At 38.3% G+C, this 22,998-nt stretch overlaps 2 protein-coding genes across 2 annotated transcripts; both read left to right on the top strand.

The window, feature by feature from the left end:
• Nucleotides 1–7,141: 7,141 nt before the first annotated feature.
• Nucleotides 7,142–7,687, top strand: LOC139882747 (uncharacterized). Its single transcript, XM_071867023.1, has one exon. The coding sequence runs from the start codon at nucleotides 7,142–7,144 to the stop codon at nucleotides 7,685–7,687; it is 546 nt and encodes a 181-aa protein (XP_071723124.1).
• Nucleotides 7,688–18,507: 10,820 nt separating this feature from the next.
• Nucleotides 18,508–22,467, top strand: LOC139882748 (disease resistance protein Roq1-like). The gene is made up of 5 exons (XM_071867025.1): nucleotides 18,508–18,980; nucleotides 19,373–20,444; nucleotides 20,592–20,729; nucleotides 20,953–21,852; nucleotides 22,276–22,467. The coding sequence occupies exons 1-5, from the start codon at nucleotides 18,508–18,510 to the stop codon at nucleotides 22,465–22,467; spliced, it is 2,775 nt and encodes a 924-aa protein (XP_071723126.1).
• Nucleotides 22,468–22,998: the final 531 nt, after the last annotated feature.

Consider the following 22,998-nt stretch of genomic DNA (forward strand, 5'->3'; position numbering starts at 1 on the left):
ATTTTTATTTACTTTTTTGGGATCATTTTATCCTAAGCTAGACAATCATGCGTGGATGGTCATTTGTTTATGTCATTCTATTTTTAAGAAGGATAAAAGAAAACAATCAATTAAATTGAGAATATGAAACAATAAGTAAACAATCAAAGAAAGTGGTAAACCTATCATGTATTCATAATAAGGATGGAAATAAAAAAGGAGTAAGCGAAAAGGAAATACCCACAATTTGTTGGGTGTTTATACAAACAAGGGGAACCCGAAACATATGTCTAGGACAATAAATACAAAATAGTGATCAGAATGGACATCGTCCTTCCATCGTCTTCATCTTCGGGATTCTAATCTAAACCTAGTCTAAGAGTTAAAGCTTGGTAAATACAATGTAGAGAAACGGCCATGCAAGTCAAAGCAATCATAAACATGATACAAAAAAAAAAAAATATCAAACAATTCAACAAAATAAGATTTATCAAATAAGTTTGAGCCTTAGGTGGCCTTTGGAAACATGTGTAAGCCCCTCTATATACCTACTTGGTTCGTTTTATGATTTAAAGCTATCATTGACCAATTGTATTTTTGCATGGCTAATAACGCTTATAAGTCCCTAATTACAGAATTCTTTGTGATCCTCGAGATTTCTCATTGGTATCATACATCGTCCTTAACATGCATCTAGAATTCACATACAACCATGAATTAAACACACACACATTGTTGACACCTATTTTTTAACCAAAATAAAAAATAAAAACAAAACAAAACAAAAAAAAAACATTTAGGGGTCGGGTTGGGCCGGATTTGGCCTTGGCCCGGCCCTCCCCTCTTTCTTTTTCCTTTATCCCGTGCAGCCTAGCCTCCTGGTCTCCTTGGGCCCAGCTTGCGTCCAATGGTCTTCCTCCTCATGGCCATCCTCTATACATGAGGGGGAAAAAGAAAAGCAGCAAGGGCATAGGGGAAGCGGGGAGGGTGGGATGCAAAGAGAGAGCTGGAGAAGAGAGAGATCTCGAGAAAGAAGAGAGCTCGAGGGAGAGAGAGGAAATTTTGGGGGGGGGGGGGGGGGGAGGACGATGGTGGCCGAGGAGAGATGAGGCCTCACCACCTTAACCCGACGCCTCGTGGCCACTGGAGCCCTCCTCCGCTGAGCACCACTGTTCCGAGCCCTCTGCTTGAGCGACCACTAGCTACCCGCTCGAGTGTTGCCACTACTGCCATGCTCCCCTCTGCCCAAACTCATGACGCCAGGAGCCTGAGCCAGTTGCCAAGCCCCCTCACCCACAACCTGCAACACTTGCCGTCGTTTCTGCTAGCCACTGCCACTCCTAGTCCCCTTGCCAATGATGCCGCTCGAGCTTGAAAACCACAACGCCATCCTCGACGAAGAAGTTTTTGCTGACTGGGCTTGCACACCAGGCCCAGCTCGGCAGGTTTTTGCTGACTTGGATTGTGCACCCCGGTTTGGTTCGGGCTCGGGCCGTCTAGCTTGATCCGGTCTGGGCTTGAGCCATCTTTTCAACAAATCGGGTCAGGCCCAACCCGAGAATCCAACCTAGGTTGTTTTAAATATATTATTATATTATAATATTAAAAAAATTAAAAATTAAAAAAATTAAAAAATGTAGGGTTTGGTTGGAAATTGCCATGTTTTGCCTTTTTAGTATAATTAGGCCTTTATTTGCTTATACATTGATTATGTCATGGGTTTAATTTACATGTTCAATTATGTTGGCAATTGTATAGTTGCATACGTTATTTCTGTTGCAATGAGGAGCTTGGTTGCTAATTGTCACTTTAGTGATTGCGTAATTGCATGATCACCTTACATGTTAGTGGATAGGTGTAAAATCAATCCAAACTGCCTAAAAAAAATCTTTTCTTTTAAAATGAACAAGATTAGGTACCGAAAGGACACTAATTGATCAATTAATGTAATCAAGTCCCCGATCCTAGATTCTCTGGTTGCATATGAAGTGAGGTACACTCCCATGCCTCACTTGGTTTCTAGTCGACCCCAATAGGGTAGTGGCGACTCCTTTTTGTAAAATTCTTAAAAATACCCCAAATGTTACACGAGGTATGGGTTTGGGAGAACTCGCGCCTAATCATGGGCTTTAGGTCTTTCTTTTAGTTTATACCCCTAAACCTATTCCCTCCCCCGAGGGGTAGGTCGTGACACACATGCCTTTTGGGCCTTATTTCTCAATCAATCAAACAAGATGAGTGAACCGTCAGCAGGTCATTTATTACCAAGGCGCACGCCAATCACGAACGCAAGCATTTCTATCAAATGGCGTGATTATATGGTACATGTGACATCTCAAAAAATGGATTCGAAATCATTAAAAAGATTTTTGAGACAATGTAATGTCTCGGTTATGAAATGCATTTAATTATCAAACCTACATGGGGTTTGCATAAATGTACTCACAAATATCGTAGGTATTTTGAATACAGTCCAAACCGTGACTTGCACAATGTCAAATCAAAACTTGAAAAGATTTGAAAATATTTTGGACTAAGGAATATCTAGGCTATGAAACGCATTTAATTGCCAAGACTAACCCGAGACTTGCATAAATGCACTCACAAGGGTCGTAGAAATTTAAAACACACTCCAAACCATGATTTTTCCTAAGTCAAATCGATTGTCGAAAGAATTTCTAAAATGTTGCTTTTTGAATCATCACATGTACCAAAGCAATTTTGAGATACAATTTGAAAAGTCCATTCATTGAAAACCATTTTGACAACGACGATTAGGGGATTTGCAACACATTTCATGAAGATGATATGCCCTAATATCATAGAAAAACTAACCTAAAGATTAACTAAACAATCACAACAACAAATTCAAATCAGAAAATTTCAAACCAAGCACAGCAAATCAACAAAATTGGAAAGTATCCATCGATAATCTAACTATAAGAAAATTTCCTAACATGCACAACATGATATAGAACAACTTTTATGAAGGAATTTTTCCAAAAAGAGCTAAGCATGATTTTGTAAAAATCAGAAAGCAAGTAACTATGCATCAAGAAGTTGTCAAAACAGCAGAACATTCAGTCATTACTACTAAGATTTAATCTACCAAATGAAGTCTAAAAATCACAAAATTTTCAAAAAAAAAAAAAAAAACATAGCAAACATGATAATTAAAAAAAAAATATTAAGGGACCAAGTCCAGAATCCTTATAAAAAAAAATTGTACAAAAATGGAAAAAGTCTATCTAAATAGGGGTAAAAACAAGTGTCTGAATTTGATCCTTTAGTCCAAATTCTAGCCTAGCTTAGAAAAATAGAAAATAGACCTAACGATAAGTAATTTGCAAGAAATCAACGATATTTGAAAGTTCTAGGTGTGCTTTACAACTTCCCAGAAGGGCCCGCTTCCAATCAAGGTCAACTTGGTATTCTAACATAAAGGTCTCTAAAAGCGTGCATATCAGCTTTTAAAAACCAGAATATAGACATGCATTATTGAACCTCAAAATCATTCATGTAATGCACAAATGACATGAAAAAATCATATATGACTTAGAATCAGATGTGACAAGCAATTTGGGTAATCATCTAACCTTAAGTCGACATGCAAAAACATCATAAATTCAATGCCAATACAAGATTATTTAGGATTTATAATGTCATGCTTGAAAGTTTTTAAGTGTAATAGGCATTATTGTGACATGATTTTCACATGTGAAATGGTGTTCAACCATGATGAACCACATACGCACACAAAGCTTGCTATATGTAGTTCTAATATCAAGAAGGCGCTAACGTGAAATTTGGTCTTTAAGGGGCTGCATGGTAATGTTTCTGCTCTTTTTTTTGTTCCAGGGAATAGAAAAAAAAAATGTTTCTGTTCTGGGGAACAATTTTTGACCAGAAAAATGCGTATAGTAAATTTGTTCCGGGAATAAAAAAATAAATAAAAACACGTTTGGTAAATTTTTTTTTGTTTCTTTTAATTTTTTAATATTTTTAATTTATTTTTCATTTTTTCCTTCCTTTTTTATTTTTTCTTCTTTCGGCCGGTCACTAACCTCCGGCGACCAACAAATGGGGCTCGCAGCCTCACCCAGCCACGGCAAGGTTCATCAACCCCTGGCGAGGCGAGCTCGAGCTCGCCCAGATCTGGCGAGGCCGAGCCTCGCCAGGGGCTGGCGACGCTTGGCCTCGCCGGGGGCCGGCGACGCTCCGGCAAGGTCACCAACCCTCGACGGCATCGCCGGCCTCGACGGCCAATCGCCGGCCATGGCCGAGGCCGGCGATTGGCCAAAAAAAAAAAGAAGAAGAAAGAAGAAGAAAAGAGAAGAGAGAGAAGAAGAAGTGTTTCTTCAAAATTGTTTTTGGAACAAGAAGTTTTTTTTGTTTCAATTTTGTTCTAGGAACAAAAAAACAAAAAAAATTGTTCAGAAACAGAAACAATGAGTGTTTCTACGCAGGCCCTAAGAGACCCAATCAAGCATACAAAAGTACGCACATGATAAGGTTTCAATCCTATAACAAGAGCAGAGAGCATTCATAATTTTGATCACTTAAAGATATGCATAAATCCAACAAAAAACGTATCATATAGAATGAAAGATGACAGACATTTTTTGTTAAGAACTCAAAAGCCAATTTTGATCACACAGATGATGCCGAAAATGGCAAAACAAATGCTTGCTCTTAGCTTTCAAATTGCAGCAGGACCTATATGCGTTTAAACATGAAATCGATGTATCAAATGGCAATAAAATCATGCGAATCATGCATCGTTGTAACACATACGTCATGTATATGAAGTTCAATGAAGATCCTAAGATTGAAAGTCTCATCTATACGCTTATTTTCATCAAAATGCAACTCGAAATGGTGCGGGGCAGCTTAACCTTGGCTTAGATCTAAGAGGTTTTGACCCATTAAAACACATTCGAAAATTCTGAAAAAAAAAAAAATAGCAGGACATTCTCAAGACAAAGAGGAACAAGTTTCATGGAGGAAACTTTGTCCAGAAATCATTACGGAAAGCAAGACAAGACACTAAGTCGGACCAAAAACAGAAACTAAAAAAAAAAAAAAAATCTGCAGAAATCAAGCAAATTGTAACGTGCTTTTTGGGGGGTCAAACGTCCCCAATCAGGCTACATGACCTACCAATTTGAAGCTCGTGAAGTATATTTTCTATGTTTAGAAAGATGGCAAACTGTTCTCTCTTCTCTGTAAGAGTCCCTCTCTTCCTCGGAAGAGTTCCCTCTCTATTTATGGCGATAGTGTCTTCCAAACCCTAAATCTCCCAACCTAAATGAATCCTATTCCACCTGCCGATCAAAATCCCTCAACCTGAACCCAAACCACTAAACCCTACTTATCCATCTCTACAATGTAATCTCTCCTCTTGTAGCCACGGTCCTTCTACCATCCAATACATACAGCTTCTTGCAAGAATGGATTTTCTGGGCAAAGAAATGTTCGTGAAATAGAGACAGCATCGGTTTTAGAGCTCCCTTCATCCATGCTTCTTTAGCTCTACCACTCGGTATTAGTGGGTTTTGAACTATTTACTTTCCTAGGTACGTCTTGGAGGATGTGCTGAATTTGCACCTGTAAGGAAGAGTTAGCAATGGAGAATGAATTAGTTAAAGAGCGCAGGTTGGCTGCATTATGTAGAAGAATGGGGCAAATGTAGTTAGAGGATTTCTTAGCCAACATGTTTGAAGAAATTCCAAAGGATAAATAGAAAGCATGTAATCTCATACTGCTAGGGAAACTCTTTTCCAGGCCAAACGTAAACTTTCAGGCCTTCTTATCCATAATGAAGAAGGCTTGGAAGACTGAAAACGTAGTGTGTGAGGCAGTGCAATCAGGCCTATTCTCGTTCACTTTTAGAGAGGAAGCTGACTTGAAAAGAGTCTTGGATACTAGCCCTTAGTGTTTCTCGGGGAACCTGCTCATTCTACAGAAACTACAACCAAAGGTACCTATCCACCGGCATGTCTTTACTCATTGTGCATTCTAGGTGCAAGTGCTGGGAATTCCGATAATTCGAATAACTGAAAAGACGATGCTAGAGGTGGCCGGGAAGATAGGAAAGGTGGTGGAACTGAAAATAGACGGCAAAGATGGCAGCCCGTGTAAGGTGGGAAGAGCATGTGTGATGCTAGACTTATCACGCCCCCTATGGCCAGGAGCATTGGTGAATTTCGATGATGATCAAATATGGGTGGATTTTAAGTATGAGAGGCTTCCTTACTATTGCTATTCATGTGGCCGGATAGGCCATTATACCACAAGCTGTGAGAAAATCCCTTACAAGGAACCAAGGTCGAGGGAGGAAGTAGCTGGAAACTTTAGATATTGGCTGAAAGCGGAAGCTAAGGAAAATAGTCATTCTGGAAAATGTATTATGGGGAAGAGATACCTTGTGAGGAACAAGAAACAGTTGCGGAAACTCCACCGGTTGGTACCATGGAGGTCCCGACCAATAATGAGAACTATGAGATGCAATTGGGATATCCTATAGAAGCTCAACCCTCAGAATTACTTAAGTTAAAAGGGAAAGGTATAGCCAGTGAGTCCATGGTAATGAAAGGCAAAAGAGACACAGGTTCTCTACTTCTCTCGGATTCATCATGGGCAGAAACAGTGCTTGACAGCACAACTACAACACACAAAAAGAGTAAGAAGGGCCATATTCCCTCGACGAGCAAGAAAATGAAGGGGGTCAAGAGTTATAATTTACAGGGGATGGATGCAAATGCGATTGATGAGACTCTACTTCTCGGAACACCTATCCAAGTGGATGCGGGAGCACATGAATGGGCTTTGGTGGCTAGCTCTAATAAGCCACCGGGGGATAAATGAAAGTATTGAGCTGGAACTGTCAAGGATCGGGATCTGCCTTGACGTTCCAGCATTTTAGAGCCCTTGTGGCTCTTGATAGACCCGACTTGGTGTTCCTTATGGAGACGAAGAATAGGAAAACAATGGCGGACAGAGTTAGACAGCAACTTCAGTTCAAGGAGTCATTTATCATCGATCCAATTGGCATTGCAGGAGGACTAATAGCAATGTGGAATGAGGAAGTAAAGGTGGAGGTACAGGAGCACTCAGAGGAGTTGATTGATATTACTTGCAGGGACCCCACTTAGGTACCTTAATGAGAGTATCCTTTCTACATGCATCTACTGATTTCCAAAAGAGGACTTGTTTATGGCAGAAACTTCGAGCAATCCACCATATCAACTCCCTACCATGGATTTGTATGGGGGATTTCAACAAGGTTCTTAATTTATGGGAAAAGGATGGAAGACGAGGGATGGATCATTATCAGATGGTGGCTTTTCGAGAAATGCCGAATGACTGTGCATTAATGGATATTGAAAGCAAGGGTTGTGCCCATACATGGTCAAACAACAGAGTTGGGGAAAATCTGGTAAGAGAACGGCTAGATAGGGTGTTATGTAACGTAGAATGGAGAGTGGAGTTTCCAAATGCAGAGGCTGTTGCTTTGCCAGCATTAGGCTCTGACCATAGTCCTCTTATCCTCACTCTATATCTGAATATCTTACGAAGGAAAAAAGAGTTTCGATTTGAGGCATATTGGTTAGAAGATCCAGAATGCAGGGATATTGTTAAAGGAGCATGGAATGATCACCATAACACATTGGGAGATGTTTATGACAAGCAAATAGCGCCTCAGTAAACGCCTTGTAAAATGCTTATTGCAAAGTATTTCATAAAATAAGAGAAAAATTGCCAAGTGATTGCAAATAAAAGCCCTGGCTTGGGGCACAACAATAGCACTGGTACTGACGTCTTGTGACCCTAAGGTGATGTTGCCAAGGTCGCACGAGCCCACCTAATGTGCTGGTGCTACACAATTCTAGGTGGCGCAATGCAGAATCTGCATGAGTAGGCAACTTGATGCCCGGCTCTCTCTAAGTTACATCTAGCATCGAGTGACCCTCGGCGAGTTAGATTTGGTGTGGAGTAACCCTTGGTAAAGTTTGCCGATGTCTGTCGACCCTTGGTGGAGTTGTGCCGGCTTCCCTCAGCCTCCTCTGCGAAGCTTCCCAACCACAATCGACCACGACCTCTATCCAAGATTGAGAGGGGGGGTAAAATAGGAATACTACTATATGAGTGATATCAAGATCGGAAAAACAAGATTATTAAATTTCTAAACATGCGTTTTGAAAATACCAGAGCCCAAAGCTGGAGTTCGTCTTGAGCCTTGGCAATTTTCAAAGCAAAACTTTACAAAAATTTGAAACTACGTTACCCAACGCGAAAACTCTAGCTTAAAGACCTTTAAAGGTCTAAAACCGCTTGTAACTGCTCTCCCAAAGGCATTTAATTATCTTGGCTCGGTACGGGCAAAAGTGTAATTTTATAAGTGCTCACCCTATCGACCTAGTATTTGGACCTCCTAAGTCGGTCCCTCCCCCAACAAATACCATCGGATCATGCTCTGCCCGTCTCATCATGTACTTTCATTTCCCACCCATCGACCTGTCTCTCTGATTGGGCCCTATTGCGTCTCCCCATTCCTGGGCCCACTACAAAAACTCTCCAAAAAAAAAAATTGACTCTTAAATTATATGAAAATCTCCTCTCTTTTTTTTGCCACTTTTTTTTTTGTCAAACAAAACTTTATTAAATATCAAAGTACTTCGAACACCAAAGCTCACAATTGGGCATCAAAACAAAGCAGATCTTGAAGGGATTGAGGGGGATGAATTATCTAATTAGAAGGTAGAGTTTTTATCAAGCCTTTTAGTTCTAGTTCGCTATTCTATTGGACTCTCTTGGACAATGGGCTAAGTAGGTATGCTTGAATTGGCCCATAATCTTACGAGCTTCTGTAATAAGCACGTGTTTCCCACTTACATTGATTTAAGCCGTTAACGCAATTGGATGTGGTTTCTTCCTTCTTTGCTTCGAGGACAGAGAGAGAGCTGTGAGCAGACTTAGGGTTTCGACTTGCATCGCAGACAACGCTGGTACCGATCTTGCCGTTCCGTCCACCAAATTTCCGGACGCTTCTCGAATAACACAGGCAACGTTCACAACCCCAAGCGATGTGCCATCAAGGTCAAGCAAATCCACACAATGCATCGTTTGTGTTGTGCAACCCCAAGTGACGAAACGCCAAGGCCACCCACTAGGCAACACGACACTTGAGCCTCAGCGAGCTAAAATTGGCATTGAGCGATCTTGACCAAGCTTCCCAGCATCGTGCAACTGTCGACGAGCTAGATCTAGCGTCGAGCAATTCTTGATGAAAGTTGTGGACTTATCTTGAGCTTTGAGTATTTTCAAAATAAAATGTACAAAAAAAAAATCTTTGAAATTGTGTTACCAAATGTCAAAACTTTGAATCAAGAGCATTTGGAGGCCCAAAAAGGTTAATTCGGACACTCAAAATTTTTAACGGCTAAATTAGATGGGATTGAAATGGAAGGTGAAATTGGAATATACTAAAATTGCCTTTATATTCTTCATCAGCTTACATTAAAATTCAATGATGTAGAAATGACATTGCCTATTTCTAAATCCGACATCCTAAGCTAAATATGAGATTACTATAGTGTCCACATAGGTGACCTAATCACATTATGAGAGAATGAGACATCAAATGCTCATTACTAAACTATTACTTACAATCATTAAGTGTTTGAGATCATATGCACCAACAATGTCTTTTTTCAATATCTAATTCCTTGGATCGTAATATGCATTCGTCTCTCGTATAATTTGCTAGCCATGGCATCACCCCTTCTCTCCTCCTCCTATCCATCTCTCTCTCTCTCTCGCAAAAAATTTATACTCCACAAAGGACAGGAAAAAACTACCAACGTTAGCAACCCTCTTTTGGATGTCACCCCATAAAGAGTATTGTTGACACCCGAATTTTGTCGATTGTTCAAGTGTCCATTGTGGGCTAAAACATAAAAATGCAAATAATAATAATAGGAATGACAATAGAAAGATAGTGATGATTAAAAAAAAAAAAAATCGGCCGAGGGGCTTAGCCCATTTATTTTCAGCAGGCTGTGGCCCTCAACCCATCTTTTACTTGCCGTTGAGCCCATTTCTTTTGTTCCTTTTGTGGTCCTCAATAGCCCATCTGAACTTAAAACACCAAGAAGGCCCAGCCCATATCCCAGGCTCCTTCTCTTGTGCCTGCTCTCGTCCGTGAGCGAAGAAGACGCGAGCAGTGACCGAGCAAGAGAGGCGTCCGTGGGTCGGTCTGTGAGAGAACAACGAGAGAGAGAGGGGAGGAGGACGCTCGACGACATGGAGAGTGCTTGCTCGACGATGTAGGTGAGCAGGGGAGCTAGCTAGCTCGAATGTGAGAGAAAGGGAGAGTGCATCCCGTTTCGGAGTAGCAGAAAACCGCATCGCCGGAGTTCGCCGTCGGTTTTCAGAGCTCCGGTCAACGGCCAATCCGCGAGTTGTTTTTCACAGAGTCGGGTGTCGAAGATCAGACGAATACTGAGATTTCTTCCGCGAGAGGAGGAAAAGCTCTAACCAGACGCCCTTCATCGTCGTCAATCGAGACCTCGATTCGCCAAACAAACCACGTACAATCTCGCTCCAAACGCTCTACTTTGTCTCTGTTTTGGCCGAGAAAGACATGTTGGGTTCGATCGATTTTCTTGAAGATATCTTGATAAAACGAAGTTTCTTTGTTGCTAACCATGGTGTCTTAAGTCTGTTCGTAACGTGTGAGGCTGAGGATCTCGTTAAAATTAAAACAGAAAACCATTGAAAGCTCTGCGTATTGCATGTTTGATAAAATGCCTAAAAGAGGGCCGAATGTCAAGTCCCGTCTAAATTCAAGATCGATTCGTACTTGCTGTGTTTTTTGTTGAATCACATCTAATACTAGCATTTTCTCTGTGTTTCTATGCGATTTGATGGAAAATCTTTGCTTGAGTCCAACGTACATGCGTATCTCCAAGGCCGGAAAGCTTTATGCGTATCTCACTTCATTCTAATGTATTTTTGCTTGTTAATTTGTTGGGATAATGCGGTGAAAAGTGTGGATTAGGTAGGATGGTTTTTGTTAAGTTTCGCGATAATGGAGCGGGCGGCCAGAGGTGGTCAACGTCAGTCGGAATAAATGATCGGCGGCTGGAGATAGATGGGCGGTAATCTAAGTTCTGGTGATAAACTCGTCAATGATGGTATTTGTTTCGTTAAAAAGAACAAATGGCGGGAAAGGTGAAGGATGTCTGGAGGAAGAAGGGGAAGTGCAGGCAGAAAAAGACAAAAAGACAAAAAGAATTTAAAAAAAAATTAAAAATCCAGTTTTAATCCCACGCGGGTCGGATACGGGTATAAGGGTCGGGTCAATGGGTCGGATCGGGTAAACAGTCCGAACCCATTCCCCGAATATATTATTAATAATTATTATTAAAAATTTTAAAAATCCAAAAACTCATTAAAAATTTTAAAAATTTCGAAAAAATTCGAATTTTTTTTATAAAATTCAGAAAATGATAAAAATTTAGAAAATTCGAAAATCAATGAAAAATCAGAATTTTTAGATAATCATTAAAGATTTTACAAATCCGAAAAATCATTAAAAATTAAAAATCGATAAAGACATTTAAAATTTTAAAAAATGAAAAAATTCATAAAAATTTAGAAAATTCAGAAAATATAAAAAAAAAATCCAGAAAATAAAAATTCAGAAAATCATTAAAAAATTCAAAAAAATTAGAAGCCCTTGGAAATTGAAACCCATATTTGGACAAGTCTTTAGAGTTTTACAATAGGGTTCTTTAGTGATTTGGATTTTGTTTTTTTGTTTTTTAAGGAACAATATCAGGAAGCTCGTATGTTTTCTTTTTATTATACTCGGCCATACTTTTTTATATATTGGATGTTATTTCTTTTGTTTTAGAATGGTCAAGACAAAACTTAAATTTCTTCGAGAGATTGCTATGGCATTAGTTAACATAATCAAGTTAGGTACTGAAAGAACGTTAGTTTTAGGGCTAATGCAATTAATCCCCAAGTCTATAATCTTTGATTGTATTAATAATAAGATATTCTTATGTATCTTACTGATTTCTAACCGCCCTCCAAAAAGCTTGTGGTGACTTTTTTTGTTAAAATTTACATAGACTAAGGGCCCGTTTGGTTCAACTTTGGGGAAATGCCCTTAGGAGAATGCAAATACCTTTGAGGTAAAGGGGTTTTCCGAAATGTTAGACTGTTTAGTAAATTATAACTAAAAAGTGCTTTAAGGAAATGCAAGACTATTTGGTAAACATATATTTGAAAAGCCCTTTAGTGTAACCAAATTAAGTTTTTTAGTTTTAGTATTTTTAAAATTGTAAAAAAGAAACAATGACTATATAACATTTTACATTTTCATGTTGAGAGTAATGTAAAAGATATATATTAGTAAATTTATTTAAAAATTATATTAAAATAATTTGATTATAGATTAGATACAAAATTCAACTTTTGGCCTAGGGTTTTTTAGGTTTGTTTTCAACTTTGAATAATTTTTTTTTAAATTATTGTAGTATTAATCATCTTCATTAATTAATGATCATTCTAGTGTATTGATAAAAAGTTGGGCTATTGATTGTCAAAAGATAAAAATGCCAAAAAAAAAAAGGCGAACCCAACATTTGCAAAGAGTTTTTATTATTATTTTTTAAATATAAAAATAAAATCCGATGAAACTCTGTCATCGATCAACTACGGTTGGAGTGTGGGGAAGATAATCGGTTTAAAAAAAGAAAAAAAAAGAAAAAGAAGTCAACGGATGAATAGTAGAGGTGGACTTGCATTTCCGAAATGTTGAAAACCCAAAACAGGTCCTTACCTACTTTGGACTTTCAGCATTTTAAAGATAAGCATTTGGCCAAGGACACCTCCAAATGCTGAACCAAACACCTAAATTTTTTCCCAATGGGCTTTCGAGGCTGAAAGCCCCTTAGGAATGCTGAACCAAACAAAGCCTAAATTGATTTAAATTTTCAACATTTAATGTCGCGCAAAGTATGAATTTGGGAGAACTCGAGTTAAGGAATGATCATCGGCCTTAAGTTGACAATACCCCTAAACCTAACAATGAGTTAGGTCATGACAAGTATATACTATTTTTTCATTCAAAAATATATTTTTTAATTCACATCTTATGCAATGAGAGCAAAAGCAACACCATTGATAGAAAATGATTAATAAAACCCGAAGCAATGTACCGATTTCCATTTATATATCATATCATTCCATTTTACCAGTCTTCCTTATTGTCGTGATTTATTTTGAGTTAACAACGTTTGAGAACAAAATCGAAAAGGATGACTCTACAAAATTGCCACGCGGAAACCAACAAAGCGCGAAGCAATGTTGGGCCAATTCACGAGAAAAATCTTGGGCCGACTCGATTTGAAACAAGCTCGGGTCAAAATGGGCCTCTTAAGACTGAAACGATGGGCCGTTTCTCTTGCTAGCTTAATTGGAACATGAATGAAAATATGGTTTGGATTTGCTTTACATTTCATGAAAATTTTCTTTCCTACCTTTTAATAATTTTTTTGTTCCCAGCATGATGATGATGATGATGATGATGATGATGATGACATGATTATGATCATGATTATTATTATTATTGTTGTTGTTGTTGTTGTTGTTGTTGTTTGTTCTTCTTCTTATTATTATTTATTATTATTATTATTATTATTATTATTATTATTATTATTATTATTATTATTATTATTATTATTATTATTATTATTATTATTATTATTATTATTATTATTATTATTATTATTATTATTATTATTATTATTATTATTATTATTATTATTATTATTATTATTATTATTATTATTATTATTATTATTATTATTATTATTATTATTATTATTATTATTATTATTATTATTATTATTATTATTATTATTATTATTATTATTATTATTATTATTATTATTATTATTATTATTCTTATTATTATTATTATTATTATTATTATTATTATTATTATTATTATTATTATTTAGAATTTTCTAAGTTCTAAACTAGCCAAAGAAATGAGTCATGTGCTATTATAGTTGATCAGTGCAGTTAATTCACATGATTTTACTTTCAAAAAAGCTAAAAGTAACTCTATATGAGTATTTGGTAAATTCTTGAATGCAGAATTTGGTGTCAGCTAAGCCCGAAGTAAATTTTAACGCATCCCGATCATGAAAATGCTTTGACAAAGCGTTCGTTCATATTAGTAGTCTTAACTAGTATCTTTAGGGCACTTCTACACTTTTAAACAATTTTTTTATGTTAATTGCAATAAAATCTTCAATTTTTTTTAAAAGAAAAAGTCAAGGGATTTTATTTTCGCTCTATAAAAAATTAGTTTGCTCTTAAATTATAATGCAGTGGTTACTTTCAAGTGAAACCCATGTTAGGAGATCACTCGGCAAATCGACGGCCGTCAAGTTCAGATTTTGGATGAATAACGGCAGAGGGAAAGGAAAGAAAAATAAAAAATCAGATAATTTCTTTTTCCATAACAGTTTCCAAGCAATAATTAACTTCATTTTAGGAACCATGTGAAGAAAATGACACCCAGTCACAGCTGGAAAACCTATCTGAAATTGATTGCTAGGATATAACTTGGCCAAAAAAATCCCATCAATTAATTAATCTCTATCTACTTCTCATTTGATGGAAGAAAAATGTCAAAAGTAGAGTAATCTTGATTTCGAATCTTATGCCAGTGACAGCCACGTTGATGACTTAAAGCATCCTTAGTCATGATAGGTTTGGACAAAGGCCCTTTTCTAGACAATGACTGCTTGACAATATTTATCATTCCATAAATATCATCAAGGGGTCAAAAAATTCGAAGAAACGAGGGAAAAAGACTGATGAGAAATGAATTGTGTATATTTTCATTTTTGATATTTGCAATATCTTTACTTTTTAGTATGTAATACTCTAAGAATCAAGTTATTTGACGGTCATAGTAAATACTCTGTCGTCCCACTCTTAATAGAGCATGTCCCATATTTAGTATTTGTCTAGACTAATCTATCTTCCGTTAATTGAGAATTTAAAGGAATGACAATAATTTCCACAGTTCATCAAATAGTTCCCTTGAAGCACTTCTAAAAGGCCTCATCTATTCTATCAAGTTTCAACATAGCTGGCAACTTCTTATTGCTTGCATTCACTCGTAGAGGGCAACATCTCCAGAACAATGAGTATATTGTCTTGAATTTGATGGCTAATGACAAAAGCATTTTGTTCTATGCAGATAATATCCAAAACTAATTATTTTAATCTATTGGTCATAACTTTGGATATAATTGTGTAGACAAAATTACTTAAGCTAATGGGACAAAACTATTTCAGCTTTTCTAGGTAGGGTATTTTGGGAATAGCACAATTTAGGTTTTATTTGCTTTAGCATTTAAGCATCCAGTGTTCTAAAAGGAAGTTACTTCTTGAAAAACATCATGTTGAATGTCCTCCTAGTGGTGTTTGAAAAAATGTCCACTTAAACCATCGAGACCTAGGGCTTTGAATGCTCCTAACTAGCGTACAGTCTGAAATTTCTAGTATGGTGACCTCAGCTATCAACTTTCAATCCATATCTTCCAAAACTAAAGTTGGAATATGTTCAATAACTGGTTGGAAATTTCTTTGTCTTGACGACAAATATAAACTCTTAAAGTATTCCACCATCATTTTCTTAGAGCACTAGGTTCACGTGTGCACTCCCCATCAGTATTAGCAGCATAGAGATTCCATTTTCCTACCTCCTTTGAATAGTTGTTGCATAAAAATTTTGGAGTTTTTATCCCTCGTTTCAACTAGCTAATTCTGGAATGCATGCCCCAAAAAAATTTCTTCGCTTTTCCACGGTGAGCTAATTTCCTTTTTGTCAATTTCGATATATTTCCTTTACTTTGAAAAATATCTGGGCTGTTTGTTATATTTTTTTATTTCCTACTTTAGCGTCTCAATTCTCCTATGACCGCTTTGAGAATTTTCTCCTACTCCAAGATGCAAGGGTTTAGGTCGCTTTTCACAATTTAGTTATTAAATTGGCTCCTTCTTGCTTGGGAGATAACCAAACCCCCCTTTTTTTTTTGGTCGAATAAACCCCATTGACAATATTTCCATACTCCTCGTCCTCAAAGCACTGTGTTTCAAATCTAAATTCTTTTGCTTTTTTCATTGGTTGTGGGAATAATCTTAGCAAGATAGGACTATGGTCGGACCAATTGCACATAAAGCAAAGACTTCCATGTCTGGAAAAGCACCATCCGTTCAACCATGCATAAGACTCTATCTATTTTCTTTTTGACAAATTCCTCCCCTTCTTTATTATTATCCCAAATAAAAGCACATCCCTTGCTTTCCACTTCTATAATATCACAATTGTTTAGGAAGTTTCTAAATGCTACTAGTCAATAATTTTTAGCCATCCTCATCCCCACCTTCTCCCAAGGATAGAGTATTTCATTAAAATCCCCCACACAAATCCACGATAGATGGTTTGGATGTTAAATGGTAAGGCTCTGGATGCTCTTTGGGCTTCGTGGTCTTTTGCTTTTGGATTCTTTAATTGGCACTGAATTGAAATCATGGCGCTTGAATTCAAACATACACTTCTTTGGGCCTTGCAAACTAGACCAAGCCCTTATAATCAGGACCACATTGGAGCCCTGTTTATCATTCTCTTTTTTTTTTTTTTAATTTGTTTTTAAATTCATTTTAATATATTTTACAAAAGTCTATGCTTGATTTGTCAACTAAAACTCAAGTGTCAATATTGATATGGACAATTTTTTAATTTTTGATTTTATTTTTATTTTTCTTCACATGGCTAACAAGACTGTCGGCCTTTGTTAGAGGCTATGGCCAATGAACCCCTCACCAAGCGCGAGTAAGGGTTCATTGTTTCACAAAAATAATATTTACTATATTCCAAAATTGAGATTAGATTAAACTTATACATGAATGTGTCATATGATATCAAACTTTAACTTACCAATACTCAATTCAATAGTCTTATAAGTCTAATTGAGTTTTTCTTTTTATAAATTATTTTTATGAAATTTCGAGCCCAATCTATGTATATCTCAACAAAATAAAATTGAATTCAAATGCAGCTTTTGAATACTTCGATTTTCTTCAGTTGAGTTCGAGCAAGAAATTCAATACTGATCAAGCCAAGCTCGAGTGAAATTTCAAGCAATCAAACATGTGAGTCGAGCTTGACATTGCATCAACTCGTCTCAATGTGATTATCCTTCACATTGTCCTTCTATCTTGAGTGGATGGGGAGGTTGGTTAGGATGTGACAATCGACCATCGCTCAACAACCAGATCTAGTTTGCTACTCAACAACTTTGAGCTCGAGTCTTGATTTTTCTATAGCTGCTGGTGACAAGCTCAATAGCTTTGTCAAGGACCATGGTGGGCACGGAGGGCACGGTGAGGTAGTGGCTCAAGGATGGTGGCGATGGCGGCTTGGGCAGTGGAGAAAGCCAAGCCCAGGCAGAGAATAGGTTGAAGAAGGAGGAGTAAAAGAGAAAAAGATTAATTTTTTTTTAAAATTTCAATGTCAATATCCATACATCAAGATTTAATTGGATATTAATAAATAAGCGCACTACGTATAAGACATTGACGTGGTGGCGCTTGCAAACCGTTGAATAGTTTTTCTCTCTATCGCGATGACTAGACTTAGGTCGCTAGCTATTAGACTGATGCCTCAAAAGTGGATTGCGCATCCTTGCGCGTGGACTAAGAGACACCAGCAGAACGGGTGATCGCGGGGGCCGTACCCGACACCTCGTAGCCAGATTTACAAACCCCACCGGCAGTCTCTGTCTTTGAGTCCTTGGCTGATTCTTCATCGGTCCAGCTTTTGTCTCTGAGTTCTATCTGCTTCCCTGGCTTTCTCTCTCTTCCCACTTTCTTCTTCCTCCTCCTTCATACTCCTTCAAAACGATAGTCAACTCAGAACCACCTGGCAGCCACAATCCTAGATCTCTCTATCTTCTCGCCCTCGACACCGTCAGGGCCGGGCGATCCATCGTCGTTACGGGTTGGCTTCGTTTATTTTTGCACGTCTATGGTTTTCCGGTGATCCTGACGTCAATCTCGCCCTCTAAACCCTCGCCACCGCGCGTTCCTTCCTCGTCAAGCAGCATATTTATCTGAAATCGAAATCTGAAAACGTTTTCAGCAACCAAATGGCCCTGAGCCTCGTCCAATATTTTCCTGAGAATGAGACAGGCTGAGAGCGCTTGTTTCTTTGAAGCGAGCGAGATCTAGAGCCAGAGCAAAGGGAAGAGATCGTTGGCTTCGCTGCCGATCGGGGAAGGGCAACCCTGGGTCAGAGGCCGCGGTGCCTCTCCGAGAGCAAAGCCGACTCTGCTTCAGCCTTCAGCCCTCGATTTTCGTAGCAAGACTCTCTCTCTCTGTTCCGATGCTTGGCAATCTAGGGAAGCACATGTACCATCAGCACTTCTGATGGCTGCTTCTTCGAATATGGAAAGGAATTACCATGTGTTCCTCAGTTTCAAAGGGACAGATGTCCGCCGAGGCTTCCTCGGTCATCTCTACGCGGCTCTAGACCAGAGAGGAATATACACTTTTGTGGATAGTGAGGAGCTTAGGAAAGGAGAGGAAATATCACTGATGCTCATGAGGGCAATCGAGGAATCACGCATCGCGATCATCATTTTCTCTGAGGACTACGCCTCCTCGCCGTGGTGTTTGGAAGAGGCTGTGAAAATCATGGAGTGCAGGGAGCGAATGGGCCTGATGGTGGTCCCATTTTTTTACAAAGTGGAACCAAGAGAAGTAAGAGGAGGGAGAGAGAGTTATGGGAGAGCTATGGCTAAGCATGAGTCCAAGTTTGGTAAGGATTCAGAGAAAGTGAAGAGATGGAAGAAGGCTCTCTCTGAAGCCGGTAGCTTGTTTGGGTGGGAGTTGAATGCCAGGTACGCACAAACGTGATGTGGTGTTTCGTGATTGTTAGCTTGTGATTGTTTGTTAGATATCAAATCGTATGCTCTTTTTTGCATCTTTGAAATGAAGATACAAACTGGAGATAAATTATACAGTAGTCACAAAAGTCAAATAACCAAAGCTAGAGTAAATTCTTTGAATTGATTCTTGGTGTGTGGATAATGAGAAATTTATTTAACATAAATAGTGGATTCATAGTGCCCGAGTCATTATTGTCTTCAGATTCAGGTTCTTTGTAATTTTCCTTGCGTAGATGTTGGCGCAGGTTCACCCACCTTTCATCTTATATTTTGCTAATCTTATTATGGAATTTTACTTATTTGAAATGCTAAAACCTTTTATCTTTCTCTTGAACGCTTATCAGAAATGAAGCGGAGCTCATACAATGCATAGTAAAGGAATTATCAATTCATCTCAACCGGACGCCTTTACATGTCGCTAATTATCCAGTCAGAATAGATTCCCAAGTTCGACAAATTATATCGTCGTCAAAGAAAGAGTCAGATAATGATGATGTTCTCATGATAGGTTTATGGGGGCCTGGAGGCATAGGGAAGACAACAATTGCGAAGGCCTTATATAATGCTATGGAGAGACAATTTCAGGGTTGTAGTTTTTTGGAGCAAGTTAGAGAAAAATCAAACCGAAGCGATGGCCTTGTTACTTTACAAAAGGATCTTCTATCTGAGATCCTGGTTCATCCTTTAACGATCTGCAGTGTCGCTGGAGGAATTAGTTTGATACAAGAAAGACTATGTTGCAAGAAGGTTCTCCTGGTTCTCGATGATGTTGACCATATGAATCAACTGAATGCATTAGCTGGAAAAGGCAATTGGTTTGGAAAAGGAAGTAGAATCATTGTTACATCAAGAGATAAACAATTGCTGACTTCTCATGGCATAAATTGTGTGTATGAAATTCAAACTTTAGGATGCCATGAAGCACAATATCTCTTTAGTCTGTATGCTTTCCCAAATAGCAAGAGTGTTGAAATAAGAAGGGATCTCATAGATAAAGCACTGCATTATGCCGACGGACTTCCATTAGCCCTCGAAGTGTTGGGCTCCTTCTTACGTGGAAGAAAGGAATCTGCATGGGAAAGTACGTTGCATAAACTCTCCAAAATTCCTGAACCAACTATCAATCGAGTTCTCAAGATAAGCTTCGATGGATTGGAGAACAACGAAAGGGAGATTTTCCTCGATATTGCTTGTGTCTTTAAGGGGAAAAATATAGAGTACATCAAGGAAGTTCTTGACAGCTGTGGTTTTCACACAGCCATAGGAATAGATATTCTCATCGAAAGGTCCTTGATAAAAAACCAGCATGAGACCTTGCAAATGCATGATTTGATTCAGTCGATGGGTCAGGATATTGTTAATGAAGCATGTCGTGATGATCCTAGGAAACGCAGCAGATTATGGCTTTTGGAAGATGTTGAGGACATTTTTTGTTGCACACGGTAAAAGTTGTTTATGTCAGTTTTGCTACATTTCAGTTTACATTACTCTAATTCAAACAATATAATGTAACTCTTAACTAGAAATTTTGTCTGACAACTGAATTTGCTCTGTTATGAATAGGGGGTGGATGCAGTAGAGGCCATAGTATTGAACTTGCCCCCACCAGAAGCAATAATCATCAGTCCTAATGCTTTCACGAATATGAAAAAGTTGAGAATACTCATTTTGCTCGAAGTGCATATCTCTTCACAAGCTCAAGTACGTCTCCCTAACAAGCTAAGATGGCTTGAATGGCCCAATGCGCCAAATCTAGAATTTGGCTCTGGTCTAAATAAACTCATGAGACTTCGATGTCCCAAAAAGTCATATCAAGCAATTGGGGGGCAACTCTCAAGTAAGCCCTTGTGATGATTAGCTTTTCCTTTTTATAGCTATAAAAAAACATTCGTAGCTTAGTGACCGCACTAGTATGTTTTTGCAGAATTTTAGAAAGCTGAAGTCCATCAATTTCAGTGAATGCAAGTCCCTGGTTAGTATTCACGACCTATCATCGGCTCCAAATATGGAGAAATTGATTTTTAATGGGTGTGAAGGCTTGGTGGAGGTTCACCCATCCATTGGAGATCTTGTCAAGTTGGAAGTTTTGTCGCTAAGAGGGTGCTTTAATCTTAGAAAGTTTCCTAACACGCTGAAGACTAAATCTCTTCAAACCCTTGAGCTCTGTGATTGCTCTAAACTTGAGAAGTTCCCAAATATAGACGGAAAGATGGAACATTTGGAAGTACTTCCTCTATATGGTACGGCTATTACAGAACTCCCTACATCAATTGAAAATCTTGTCTCTGTGAAGCGGATAAATTTATCATTTTGCGAAAACCTCATGAGGCTTCCGTCGCAAATTTATAAGTTGAAAAATCTCGAGGGCTTTTATCTTGAGGGCTGCTCGAATTTAATCACATTTCCAAAAAACATGGAGGATTCAATTGATCCTGATGGCCGTCTGGGATTCCAAAAACTAGTGTCCCTGAAACTTGAGCGGTGCAATCTATCAGAAGTAGAGTTCCTTGAGAGTTTTTCCAGTTTTCCAAAATTGAAGTATCTACAACTTCAATATAACAAGTTTGCTGCTTTGCCAACATGCATCAACAAGTACTATCGTTTGGAATGCTTGTATGTTGATGGATGCGAGCTACTACAAGAGATTCCTCAGCTTCCACCAAATATTGAGCTACTATCAGCAGATGGTTGCAAATCTCTGCAAAAACTCCCAGATTTGTGGGGTCAGCTCTCCCACACCTTGTCTGTTAGCTTGGCTTCATGTTGTGAATTATTCCGCAAAGGGGTCAATATGGATGATGTGGCTAATGTGTCATTACTCGAGGTCTCTCTCTCTATGTATATATGTATATGTATATGTATATGTATATGTATATGTATATGTATATGTATATGCATATGTATATGTATATAACTTCAAATGCTTGACATGCGTACTTTCCGTGTGACAGAAACTGCCAAGATGGAAGATAAAGTCGACATTGACTTAATTGGAAGAGAGATGCCTAAATGGATTCTCCCTTGTGAAGAGGATTCCATATCTTTCATGGTTCCCTGGGACTTGTATGACAAGGTCAAAGGACTAGCATTCTGTGTTGTTCTCAGCCCGGAGGAAGGAAAAGTGGTCCGTTATTCATGTAAATACACCATAGTTGTTAATGGCCAATGGGTGCAAAGGGGCACGAGATATTTTCATGCGATAGAATCTGACCATGTGTGGCTTAGTTGTCGGTTAATGAGTTTTAAGGATGGACTGCCAAAGGATTGGAGCCATTTCCAAGTTTGCCTCATAGCAGATAAAGGAAGCATAAAGAAGCGTGGATTCCGTCTAATATGCGAGCAAAAGGAGGATGATCTGAGGGTGGTGTTCCCAGCACCATCAGTGGATATAAACAAAGTGAAGTGTTTTGGGAAGACTCGGAAGAAGATAATTCAATAGACACCGAGGAAGAAGATACTCCAATTGAAACAGATGAAGAGGAAAGCTCATAACAAAGAAGATGAGACGGTCTTAACTACGATGAGACTATGGGTTCCAATGTCTTCGCTTTTCCCTTTTCTGGGCCTCCACTAGAGATTTGCAAGTGTCTGTTCCTTCAATTAGAATTCAAGATCATTGTAACAGAGAGGTTTCGCACCATGCTACCGACATGATTGAGGAACATTTTTTTTTATAGTTTTTGCCTCTAACCCCAAAATTAAGAGGATGCTGGTTAAAAATGGCCATGATCTTCTAAATTGCTCCATGTAATTTATCACACAAGCCTCTGTCGCCTCTCTTAATCCCATTAATGATGCCGAAACTTCATACTTCAAAATTCTAAGATAGTAAGTTTTGGTCAATCTAGTATAATCTATATCTTTAGGAAAGTGTTGTTCGAATTGTCTCAAAGATCAAAAGGTCTGTAGAGGAAAAATTAGTCGATTCCTTTGTTTTTTACTTCGCAGATTGCATTGGATGGGTACAAAG

Source organism: Rutidosis leptorrhynchoides, unplaced genomic scaffold (assembly GCF_046630445.1).
Source record: "Rutidosis leptorrhynchoides isolate AG116_Rl617_1_P2 unplaced genomic scaffold, CSIRO_AGI_Rlap_v1 contig303, whole genome shotgun sequence".
Classification (NCBI taxonomy): domain Eukaryota; kingdom Viridiplantae; phylum Streptophyta; class Magnoliopsida; order Asterales; family Asteraceae; genus Rutidosis; species Rutidosis leptorrhynchoides.